This window comes from Petaurus breviceps, unplaced genomic scaffold (genome assembly GCF_028583685.1).
Source record: "Petaurus breviceps papuanus isolate PSGF00001 unplaced genomic scaffold, PetGlider_PUasm1.0 90700, whole genome shotgun sequence".
NCBI lineage: Eukaryota > Metazoa > Chordata > Mammalia > Diprotodontia > Petauridae > Petaurus > Petaurus breviceps.
The window spans coordinates 4,624,303-4,637,368 of NW_027187315.1; the positions used below are offsets into that span (position 1 = coordinate 4,624,303).

At 37.8% G+C, this 13,066-nt stretch overlaps 1 protein-coding gene across 4 annotated transcripts in view; it reads left to right on the top strand.

Moving 5' to 3' along the window:
- Window positions 1-13,066, top strand: part of USP9X (ubiquitin specific peptidase 9 X-linked) — a 269,058-nt gene that overhangs the window by 87,234 nt on the left and 168,758 nt on the right. For all 4 annotated transcript variants that reach the window (XM_069065713.1, XM_069065714.1, XM_069065710.1 and 1 more), the window contains 2 exons: window positions 10,465-10,610; window positions 12,601-12,680. In XM_069065713.1, the coding sequence (XP_068921814.1) occupies window positions 10,465-10,610; window positions 12,601-12,680 (226 nt within the window). The remainder of the gene's footprint in view (window positions 1-10,464; window positions 10,611-12,600; window positions 12,681-13,066) is intronic.

The following is a 13,066-nucleotide window of genomic DNA, read 5'->3' on the forward strand; positions in this document are numbered from 1 at the left end:
TCTGCAGCTCCACAGTTTGTTTAGAGTCCCCTTTTTACATGGATTGGGGAAGGTGGAAGCAGGAACAGCAGGTAGGTCCTGTTTCTACTCCGCCATCTTGTGTAGATGGCTTTCTTAATGAGGGCTGGTTTGTTTTTGTTTTTTTTAAGTGCATGGAGAGGGACATTATGGACATGATTGTAGGCAGTAGAGAAGTAACCAGAGATTGAAATCTGCAAAAGACTGAAAGAAGGAATGGGATCAAGGAGTAAGTTGAAGGGTTTTCCTTGGAAAGGTTTGCCTCTTCACATGAGAACAGGATGAAAGAGCAAGTAATAGGGGAAGAAAATAGCAATGATGATAATAATAACTAGTATTTCATATTTCGTTTTAAGATTTTCAAGTCACTTTACAAATAGCTCATTTTATCCTCCCAACAGCCTTGAGAGCTAGGTACTTTTATCCCCATTTTTCAGATGAGGAAACTGAGGAAAACAGAGGTTAAGTGACTTGCCCAGGATTATACAGATAGTAGGTCTATGATGCCGGATTTGAACTTCAGTCTTCCTGACTCCAGGTCCAACACTTTATCCACTGGACCACCTAGAAGATGGAGAATGCCCTCAAGGAGATTTGGTCAGTGCCCACAGTTTTTTCATTGAGGAATGTGAGGAAGTCTGCAGCTTTAAGAGGGTTTGGGGTAGAAGTATTTTGAGGGAAGAGAGAAACTAGAATGTTTCAAACAGTCACTGGTGAGGGTGATAGTTAATTTTTGTTATTGTTAAGTTGTTTTAATTGTGTCTGACTCTGTGTGACCCCATTGAGGTTTTCTTGGCAAAGATATTGGATTGGTTTACCATTTCCTTCTCCAGCTAATTTTATAGGTTAAGAACTGCGGCAAAAAAAGTTAAGTGACTTTCCCAGGATCGCATAACTAGTGTCGGAGGATGGATTTGAACTCAGGAAGAAGAGTTCCTGCATTAAGGCTAGCATTCTATCCCGTGCCACTTAGGTGCCCCACGATAGTTAATTAGGGAGATGCAAAAGTATTACTTTGCAGAAGTGAGGGCCCAGATTAGATCATATAACATGAATTTTTAGTGGACACAATCGGTATAGTTTTGTGGGTTTTAATTTTCTTCAGTTCCATTCAGTATCCCGCGAATTCAAGCAAAGACAGAGGATGATGAGAGTGATCCTAATTTGGAGTTTGTTATGGTGTGATGAGCAGTAGGCCAAGAGGGCAAGGGACTCAAGGGTAGAGGAAAATACAGTTTTGTTCTCTGATTCTTTCTCTCTTGATAGGGTAGGTTACTGATACACTTTTGCTCAAATTAACTATAGGTAGGAACTTCAGATTCTTAAATTGGAAAAACATAATGAAAGTATTGTCCTAAGAAAATTAAGTAGTGTGCAAGGTAATATTTAACTCTCCTATTGAATACCTTGTTATCATTGTATCAAAAATAAATGTGCCTACAATTTATTTCTCATCAACCTAAACTCCACTTTTTTGTTGTTTTTTGCATTATGCAACTTTGTACATTTTGTCTATGTTTTTGAAATGAATCTTTTATAGAAAGTATTAAAAGTGGGGGAGAATGTTTATTTAAACAAAATATTCTGACATTTTTAAAATATTATATTGTATACTATATAGAATTTTATTTAATTTAATTCTTTCTTTTTTAGTTTACATCATTCATTTCCACAAGATTTTTAGTTGCAAATTTTCTCCACATTTTTCCTCTACCCAGCACCCCAAAATAGTGATCACACTGAATATCCCCTCCCCCAATCAGCATTCTCCCATATCTTCCCCCATGCCCCCAACGATTTTCCAGTAGGGCTCGGTGGATCTCTATGCCCAATGCGTATATATCTTATTTCCCAGTTGCATGTGAAGTAATAGTAATAATTGTGTGTGTGTGTGTGTGTATTTTAACATTTGATTTTAAAACTTTGAATTCCAGATTCTTTCCCTTCCTCCATTGTCACCCACCCTTACTGGGAAGATAAGCAATTCAGTATAGGTTGTACATGTGTAGCTAAGCAAAACATTTCCATAGTGGATATATTGTGAAAGACTGACTATATTTCCCTCCATCCTATCCCACACCCCATTTGTTCTGTTCTTTAATTTGATCCTGTCCCTTTTCAAAAGTGGGTGATTCCAGCTTTTCTCCCCCCAAGCCTCCCCTCCCTTCCATTATCTCCCCTCTCATCCCGTTTCCCCCTTCTCTCCTGTAGGGTGAGATACCCTATTTAGTGTGTATTTCATTCCCTCCCTAAGCCAAATTCAATGAGAATAGGGTTGACCCATTCCCTTTTGCCTTCCTGTTCTTCCCCTCCATTGTAACCACTTTCCCTTGCTTCTTCTATATGGGATAGTTAACCCCATTCTGTCTCTCTCCATCTCCTCTCATTGTATTCCTCTCTCACCTCTTAATTTCACCTTTTAAGTATCATCCTTTCCTATTCAATTGGTCCTGTGCCCTCTATCTACGCATACCTGTAGATATATATATATACACGCCCTCCCATGTGTATTCATATGCCCATATACCCTCCTATGTAGACATATATGTATATATACATATATACCGTGTTTCCCCGATAATAAGACACTGTCTTATTAATTTTTTGGGACAGAAAAACACCAGAGGGCTTATTTTCAGGGGAGGGCTTATTTTAATGAACATTGACAGCAATTTTAATAAACAGGTAAATGTGAACAAAAAAATGTACCTTTATTCAATAAGCAAATCACTGGGGAAGAACAGGATGACGCGCTCACTGCTGCAGCTCTGATTGGATGCAGCTCAGAGTGCGGCGTGCGTTTCACGGGGGGGGGGGTGTGCATACAGAGGGTACCGAATTGTAGCGTGTAGCGCAGGGGATCACCTTCACTACAGTAGCAATCTCAATAGGGCTTATTTTAGAGGAATCTTACACAGTAAAGGGAGGGCTTATTTTTGGGATAGGTCTTATTATCAGGGAAACATGGTATGTGTGTGTGTGTATACATATTCCCTTCAACTATTCTCATACTGGGAAAAGTTTCATAAGTTACAATTATTATTTTTCCATGTAGGAATATAAATAGTTCAACTTTGTTAAGTTCCTTATGATTCCTTTTCCCTGTTTACCTTCTCATGCTTCTTGTATCTGAATGTCAAATTTTCTATACAACTCTGGTTTTTTCAGCAAGAATGCTTGAAAGTCCTCTATTCCATTGAATAACCATATTTTCCCCTGAAACATGATACTTAGTTTTGCTGGGTAGGTTTTAATCCCAGCTCTTTTGACCTCCGGAATATCATATTCCAAGCCCTTCGATCCCTCAGTGTAGAAGCTGCCAGATCCTGTGTTAACCTGATTGTGTTTCCACAATATTCAAATTGTTTCTTCCTGGATGCTTGTAATATTTTCTCCTTGATCTGGGAATTCTGGAACCTAGCTATAATATTCCTAGGAGTTTTCTTTTTGGGATCTTTTTTCAGGAAGTGATCAGTGAATTTTTTCAACCTCTATTTTGCCTTCTGGTTCTAAAACATCAGGACAATTTTCCTTGAGAATTTCTTGAAGGATGATTTCTAGGTTCTTTTTTTGATCATGGCTGTCAGGTAGTTCAATAATTTCTAAATTATCTCTCCTGGATCTATTTTCCAGTAAAGTGGTTTTTGCCATGAGATATTTCACATTGCCTTCTATTCTTTCATTTGTTTGGATCTGTTTAGCTTCCATTTGCTCCAATCTAATTTTGAAGGAATGATTCTCTTCAGTAAGCTTTTGAGATTCTTTTTCCATCTGGCAAATCCAGCTTTTTAAGACATTCTTCTTCTCATTGCCTTTTTGAGCGTATTTTGCCATTTGAGTTAGTCTGTTTTTTTAAGGTGTTACTTTCTTCACTCAGGTTGTTGACTCTCATTTCATAATTTTCTTGCACCATTCTCATTTCTCTTCCCAATTTTTCCTCCATTTCTCTTATTTGGTTTTCAGAATCCTTTTTAAGCTCATCTCTGACCTGTAACCAGCTCATATTTTTCTTGGAAGCTTTTGGTGCAGGAGTTCTGACTTCACTGTCTTCCTCCTGTTCCGTGCTTTGATCCTATTTTGTCCCCAAAATAGGAGTCTAATGTTGGATTGCTCTGTTTGCTTTTCTTCCTTTGCTTGCTCATGTTGCCACTCAATTACTTCACTTTTGAGTTTTTTGCCACAGTAGAACTCTGCTACCAGAGAGGGTAGCTTTGTCCCAATTGCTGGGGTTTTCTCAGCTGCTGGAGCTATTAGCTGGGTGCCCTCTCTGTAGCCTCCACATGCTCTGGCCAGCTGGTCATGCACCGCAGGACCTCCTTCCTACTTTGTCTTTGGCATCTATGGGTTGATAATTCTGGAAACTTCCACAGCTGGTGATCTGAAATCCCTCCAGCTCCTATGGGGCTGGGTTGAATTCCCAGAACACTGTGCTGACCCCTTCCTGGCATCCTGCTGGAATGTCTTCAGGGGGAAATTGGCTTCTCTCTGTCGTTTTGTGGGTTCTATAGCTTCAGTTTGTCTAGAGTCATTTTTTACATGAATTGGAAGAGGTGGAAGCCAGAGCCCAGGCGAAGTCCTGTTTCTACTCCGCCATCTTGACTCCACCCCACTTCACAGAATTTTGAAATAGATCAGAAAATTCCTTCACTAATAGAATTCTGATTCTGTGCTTCATCATGACATAGACATGCCCTTGAATTCCTTGAATGCTATGAATAAATGAAAGAAAATATATTTAATAACAAGCAAGACAGGCACTGCCCCAGGAGCATGCAGTCTACTTTTCTAAAATTTAGAACCTAAATGCCAAAAAGAAGAATATTTCTCTCTCTACAGTAAAACACACAAAGAGCATTCTCTATGAAACCATCTAATTCTTGTTCATTACTCTTTTTTTTGGACATATTGTACACATTAAGTCTCATGATTTCCCCATTTGTTCATGTACTTTGCACTTAGGCACAGTATTAGGTCCCCCAGATTTGTCTTGGTTTTCTTGTCATCGGACTCTACTTAGTGGACTAACTCCAGTTAGTTGTCTGCTCATCTAATTGCTATGTTATAATATGAGCACATTCCCTTTTAACACCTATCACTGTCAATACACAAAACAAAAATTACCATTTCTAAATTCATGTTATGGAAAAGAGGTTAAAAGTGTTGATCAAATTGAGAGTTGGTGGGTAAAACGTTCTTCTCTATTTTATAGAAAAGTTTGTTTTTAAGATCAACCATGAACAGTTAACATTTTCCATTCAACTATGGACATAACATTTTCTTCTCTTGGGCTCTGCTGTAATTGAAGTGAACCCCATTTATAGCTCCTTCTTAAATAGCTTTCAAAAGTTTTATTTTAAAATTTTTGGTATGTGTATATGTATACATATTTACATTATGTAATTTCTAATATACATCTATTCGTGCCTCCCCATCCTTTAATATAAAGAGGAGAACAGCCATTCATCAAAACCTACACATCATTGAAATCTGACAATGTATTCATTGTCTCACACTCACAGTACTTAACTCTGTAAAGAGATTGGGGAGGTGTTGTCATATTTTTTTGGGAAAAGGTTTGTTTTCATTACTACATAATATTTAGTTTTCATTTGGGGGGAGGTTTGTTTTTATAACTCTGCTGTTGTCATTGAAGGGACTTCAGAATTTATTGTTGCAGTTCTTTATGTTTATGTGTTTATTGTTTTCCTGGTTTTTCTTGCTTTGCATCACTTCACAAAATTATCTTGTTGCTTTTCTGTCTTCATATTTTAAATGTATTACAACTCAGGAAGATTCGAATATATGCCTGTACTAAATTTGTTTAGCCAATCTCCAATGGATGTGAATCTAAATCTTTTCCTGGTACAGAAATGCTGATATATATACTTTGGTGTATATGATCCCTTTCTAGTTTTTATCTTTGATAAGATCTTTCTAGTTTTTATCTTTGATATCTTTGGTTTATATCACCATCAGTGGGATTGCTGAGTCAAAGGATATGGAAATTTTTGTATTCCCTGTCTCTCTGTTTTTTTATCTATCTGTATCTACCTACCTATCTACTATCTGTATTTATAGTAACACTTTTTTATATAGAAGAATTAGAAACTAATGGGTGCCTATCAGTTGGGGAGTGGCTGGGTAAATTATAGTATGTGAATATAATCTAATAGAATATGTTGTAAGAAATGACACAAGGGACGGTTTTAGAGCAACCCAGAAAGACTTGTGTGAATTGAACTAGAATGAAATGAACAGAACCAGAAAAACAATTTATTAAATATTAATATTGTAATAAAAAACAACTTTGACTTAAAGAACTTTCATCAGTGTAACAAGCAACCCCAAATCCACCTAACCAATAATAAAATGTGCTTCCCCACTCTTAAGATGTAATAAGTTCAAAGTGCGCAATGAGAGATACTGTTTTGGACTTGGTCATTGTGAGAATATATGTCATTTTACTTTGCATATTTGTTACTGGAATTTTTCTTTCCAATTTGGAGGGTTTGTGAATGGGTTTATGTTTTTATAGTATATAGATACAGAGGGGAATGGGTTAGAGGATAGGTCTGTTACACCTTTCTCTCCCCAAAATAAAAGAACAAAAGAAAGGCTAGAAGGAATTGCAGATAGCCAGACTGTTTTCAAAATTATTTGTTGAATTCATATACTTTAAAAAGTTGATGTAATATAGATTGGTACTTTTATTTGTTGTTTTTTCGAGGGGGGAAAGCCAGGACAGTTGGGGTTAAATGACTTGCCCAGGCTCACCCAGCTAGTAAGTGTCTGAGACTGGATTTGAACTCAGGTTCTCCTGGCTCCAGGGCTGGTGCTCTATTCACTGTGCCACCTAGACGCCCCTAGATTGGTACTTTCATATAGCACACTGTCTTAAAGGTATGGAAAGGCTTTTAGGGGGGGTATTTTAAGTTCAGAATAAAATGAAATTAAAATTTATTTAAAAAAAATCTATAGTACACTCAGTACATTTTTTTGTTTTCCTTTTGGCTACCGTAAGCAAGAAGTGAATAGGAGCAGAGGATGTGAGGGTAGGACTGAAGTTTGGTTGATCTTGCAATAGGACAAGAGGTTGAGGCATTCAGGACTTGATAACTGTTAATATCTTTTGATCATTTATCAATGAGTAATTTTTTTTTTGTTAATACTCTGTGGATATTGGTTATCAGACCCATAGAGATATTTGATGTAAAGATTTTTCATGTAGGTACATGTACCTGATTTTATTTTATTCTAATTTTTATGTGACCATTACTTTTCAGATTGCATATCCATTTTGAGTTTTTTATGCTTCATAGTGTTGAGATATGATACAGTAGAAGACCACATTGATGTTTTTGTGTTGTGTTTGAGGCCGGATTTGAACTCAGGTCCCCCTGACTCCAGGGTCGGTGCTCTATTCACTGCGCCACCTAGCCACCCCAACCACATTGATTTTTTGAGGTAGAGAGGCTTCAGAATCTTTGTCCACCATTTGCTACCTGTGTGGCATTCATCATTTCCCTGGCCTGTAGTTTTCTTGATGTTAAAATGTAGTAATTGGACTAGACAACTTCATTGCGCTCTTTCAGCCCCAAATCCATTCTCCTTCAATCTTCTGTTGCTTAAAGCCAAATTTTTGTCAAGTAAACTTTGGGGGGAGGTAGTCTAGAAGAAGTATATCATTCAAACCTGTCATCTGTGTAGGAAACTTCTGGTATAGAAACTCCATCCATTATGAGCTAATTGAGATATTAAGTGACTTGGCCATGATTACACAGTTAGCATTTGTCAGAGATAGGACATGAAATCAGATTTCTGACTCTAGGACCAGCCATCGAGATAGATAAAAGCTATTTATTCTTCCTAGTATGTCCAAGTAACAGCTGTTTTCCTTTAAGGTCTCAAATGATAGATTGATTGATTGATCTTAGCTGGGACCTGAAGGCCAGGAAGCCAGGAGATTGCAATGAGTAGGAAAAGCATTACATGTGTGAGGGACAGCCAGTGAAAATGCTCAGTGAAGGGCAGTGTCATTGGATTGAAGAATACTGAACCATTGGAGTTTATTGGGGGAGTAGTGTGGGGTAGGTGGGAAGGGAAGGGATGTAACATGATCAGATGTGTGCTTTAAGAAAATCACTTAGGTGGCTGAGTGGAGGATGGACTGGAACAGAAATAGATTTGTGTCTGGTAGACCAACCAATAGGATATTGAAATAGTCTAGGTGTTAGGATAGGAGGTCCTATATGAGGATGCTGACAGCATCGGAGGAGAGAAGAGGGCATATTCAAGAGATAGTGCACAGGTAAAATTGACAGACCTTGGCAGCAGATTGGATATGGACAGAGTGGGAGTGGGGTGAGATAGTAAGGAGTCAAAGGTGATACCTAGATTGTGAGCCTGGGGGAACTGGGAGGATGGTGGTGCCCAGGACAGTACTCAGGAAGTTTGACAGGGAAGATGTGTGGTAGCACAAAGATAATGAGTACAGTTTGGGACATGGTTGAGTTTAAGATGACTACAGAGCATCCAGATGAAATGTCTAATATTTATTTATTTTTTTAAAGCAATCGGGGTTTAAGTAACTTGCTCAAGGTTACACGGCCAGTTATTTCTGGGTGTGGTGCTGAGTATCTGAGCCCGGATTTGATCCAGGTTATCCCGACACTAGAGCTGGTGCTCTTACTCGCTGAGCCACCTGGCCGCCCCTAAAGAATCTTTTTTTTTTTTTTTTTTTTTTGCTTTTTGGAGGGCAGTTGGGGTTAAGCAACTGGCCCAAGGTCACACGGTAGTGTGTCAAGCATCTTGAGGCAGGATTTGAACTCAGGTCCTCCTGATTCCAGGGCCGGTGCTCTATTCATTGCACCACCTAGCCGCCCTGAAATGTCTAATATTTAGTTAGATGTGGGTCTGGAGTTCAGGTCTAGTAAACTTGAGAATAATCAGCATAGAGATGATAATTAATGATACTAAGTACTTCATAGCAGGTATTTTGCTACGTATTGGGAATACAAATATAGAAATTTGAGTTGTTCTCTCCCCTTAAAGAATTAATGTACTAATTTCAGGAGAAAACATATCTAGAAGGGTTTAGAGCTACAGGCTGGATAGTAAGACACAGTAGTACTAAAGGTATAGTGAGCAAGGCGTATGGCAAAGCCTTAGGAGTATCAGAAAGGGGATTGGGGGTGGTTCTGGAGTGCATAGTGTCTAAGTGCATGGTATAGTCTTCCTTCTTACTGGAAGAATTGTAGTTGGCAACTCCTTTCCCATTCAAATGGAATGAGCAGTAATGATAGCCTGGTGGGAAGAATATTGCCCTGGAAGGAGCTGCCACCATTGGGAAGACAGGAATAAACTTGAGAGAGTGGATGCCCTGCAGGGGCAGAATAGTGTGGGAGGTAGGTGGGAGAGAAGGTGCATCTACCCAGGAATAAAAAGGGGAAGTGAGGGAAGGTCTCCCTGAAGCTCCTGCTGGGCTCTCCAGTGATGGAAATTCATTCTTTTTGGATCCAGTCAAAGTGCCACACTTGAGGACCTCAGGGGCCACATGTGGCCTCAAGGCTGAAGGTTCCCCACCCCTGGCTTAAACAGTAAACTGTAACACTAGACTACACTTGTTCCCTCTTCCCTTCCAGTTCCTGGGTGGATCTTGTGAAGACATGAATCCCTTCCTCTTATAGGTGTTATAGTGGGATAAATACTTGTTGTTGTTTTTTTAACATCTTTGGTTGGTTTGATTTTTTTTCCCCCCGTTAGAATGTCTAACTACCCCCTTCACCCCCCACAGTTCTGATGTACTAGGACTGTACAAATATGGTAGATTTCCTTAAAAGTATAAGCACAAAGAGTCACAAAGATAGTTAAATGTCTGAACTCAGGTTTTCCCGAGTTTAGATCTTCTACTGTGCTACCTAGCTGCTTCTACTAGGTCATTTCCATGTAACATTCTTGGGCTTCTTTTAGTTATAATTAAGTGACAACTCATTTTGGCAAAACTGACAAAACATTTCAGATTCCACTTCCTTTTTATTATTAGATTAAATGGCCTTTAATAAATTAGAGTGAAGTTTTTATTTGTGTATCTTTTGTTAAATTGTAGGTACTTACAGATTTGAAAATAGAGCTGAGAACTTTAAATTCCAGATAATACAATTAAATTCTTAACTATACTAACATCTAATTTATTTTTCACACAAAATGTGTACTCATAGTATCTTATAATTTGTATGGAAATTAATCTATATGGAAACCAGTATCGTATTGACACTATAGTAACTAATTTGTGATGTGTTTGTATTAATATATGTATATTATAATAGTATAACACAAGATGATAAGTTAAAAGGAATTCATAAACTTTGTAATTACATATGGTTTCTTACTAGATGTTCTGTGTTTATGGTCTATAAACAAATCTTGAAATTTTCATTTTAAATTAAGACTTCATCGCCTGATTCTTCTAATGAGAACTCCCCAGCAACACCCCCTGATGAACAGGGTCAAGGTGATGCCCCACCCCAGCTTGAAGATGAGGAACCTGCATTTCCCCATACTGACCTGGCAAAGTTGGATGACATGATCAACAGGTTAGTTTTTATTTTTACCTACATAGAGAATTTTGAATATTGGCATTGTTTCATACTATCATTTGGCATTTAAGCTTGAGCCAGAACTAGTAGCTCTTGCTTCCAATGTTAATGGAAAAATATCATGGTGCTGTGACTTGTTGAAGATAGAAAAATCAAATGAGATAGCAGTAAATATTCCCCCTAAAGAATACAGGAGAAAGTAATCAAAAGAAATAGAGAATTGTGTTTAATAGTTATGATTCCGCAAGAAGTCTTTCCACTATTTCTTCTTCTATCTCCCTCCTCTATATATTTGTCGATTTGGTCATTGCCTGCACGTATTTATATCTGTGAGTTTTTAATGTAATCACCTGGGCGTTTTGTTTGTTTGCTTTTTGTTTCTTAAGCAAGAAAAGGAGGAAAACTTACGAATGAATGAATGAATGTTGCCCTTACTATTGATTTTTTGTTGTTGTTGCTTTTTTTGGAGGGGGAGGGTAGGGCAATTGGGGTTAAGTGACTTGTCCAAGGTGACACAGCTAGTTTATTTTTGTGTCAAGTGTCTGAGGCCGGATCCGAATCCAGGTCCTCCTGACTCCAGGGCCAGTGCTCTACTTACTGCACCACCTAGCTGCCCCAATTGTCCTTACTATTGAACAAGAGTTCAAGGCCTAGTACTTAAAAGCCTCTCCATTCAATGGAGGGCTCATAATACCTGAGATTCTCAGGCTTGCTTGCAAAGATTGGGCCTAAATATTGTACTGGTCTAAAACAAAGTTTGAACGAACCATAGTGTGGATCCAGTTTTTTGAGTGGGTCTGATGTGAATTTCTTAGTCTTAATTTCTGTTCCTATAGACTAGTCTAGATCTTTCAACCTTACTGGGAGCTTTTAGCAAAGTATGCTCATCTGGGCATTGTTAATCCCAACATATATTCTTTTCTTTTTTAGGAACTACTGTCCTTCCCCACTCCAGTACATACCCCTAGCCCCCAAACCTCTTCATTTATAGCACCTCTTTTGTGGGTATCTTATTCCACCTTGTTCCTCTTTCATTTAGCTGTTAAATAGTTACTTTAGAGAAGTAACATTGAAATCAAGGTCTTTTTAGGGGAGTGGAGGAGCAAAACAGGAATAAAGCAGATGGGAGAAGAAATAATATAAAATATATTAGTGATATATGGTTAATCATGTGCTTCCACACATTTATTTGATTTTGACTCCCCCAAAAACCTTGAGATAGGGTAGAGCCCAGAGTGGTTATTTGAATTGCTTCGAAGCCACCAAGTGGCAGATTTGTGGTACCAGGTCCATTTCTCCCTGATTTGAAATCTAGTAATCTCTCCACTATGTCCCATCTTATCTGTCTGAGATGGGACACCCAGGTATTCAAAATATGTGACTTTTTGGAATATGGCATATGCCACCTGGGTCATATCATCTAAATTACTAGTTAGGTAGTACCTTTAGAGGTAAAAATGTACCACTATTAAGCGACAGGGGTGACAGTTTGTCTTCCTGGGAAAGAGGTGGTACCTACTAAATATTAACAGAGGAGTCTGTATTTGAATGCAATTCAGTATCTATACATCACTTCTGTTTCTGGTAATGATATTTTGTTTCTGGTAATGGTAATGTCTATCTTTTTTAGTAGTAGGAATTTACCATCTGAATATATAACTAAGTTCTCTTTTTGTATTTTGTAGCAGAAAGTAAACATTTAACTGATATTTTACCATTACAAAGCCATTTGGATGTCATGTTACGCTTGTTAAAGCAGAATTTTATATTCTCTTCCTCCATCGTTATCAATGTATTTTTGCTCTATGGCTTAGAGAACTAGTTGACTACAGTAGGTTTTCCTGGCCCCCATGCTGTGTGATTTAATGGACTACTAAATTTTTTAGCTACATTCTCAACGTATGACAATCAGAATGTTAAAATTGGTCAGTTCTTTATAGCCCCTCTTGACTACTAATGAATGAAAAACTTTTATTGTAACCCTTAGGCCCCGATGGGTGGTTCCAGTTTTACCAAAAGGGGAATTAGAAGTTCTTTTAGAAGCTGCTATTGATCTTAGTAAAAAAGGTGAGTTATCAATATTATCAGTACTTAGTATAATGCGTACCACTAAAATGTCTGTCACCTTGAAGACTTTGATTTATGTATGTATATAGTCTATAATGCTTTTCCTAATGGAATTTGAAGCTGTACTTTCTTAAGATCCTAAGTAATAAGCTAATTAGCAGCTTTCTTAAAAATTTTTTGTTTTATTTTTAATATGACCTCAGACCTAATTTTCTCCTCTTCTCCCCTCCCCCAAATTAATTTACACAATTTCTGTAGCATAGTTGTTTACTATTGTTTTTTTAGTACACAGGAAAAAATGGTGTAGAATTATATTGTGACTACCAAAAATACTGGTAAATCAAATGAGTTTACCTTTTCATCCTTTTCCCTTATTACCTGAATTA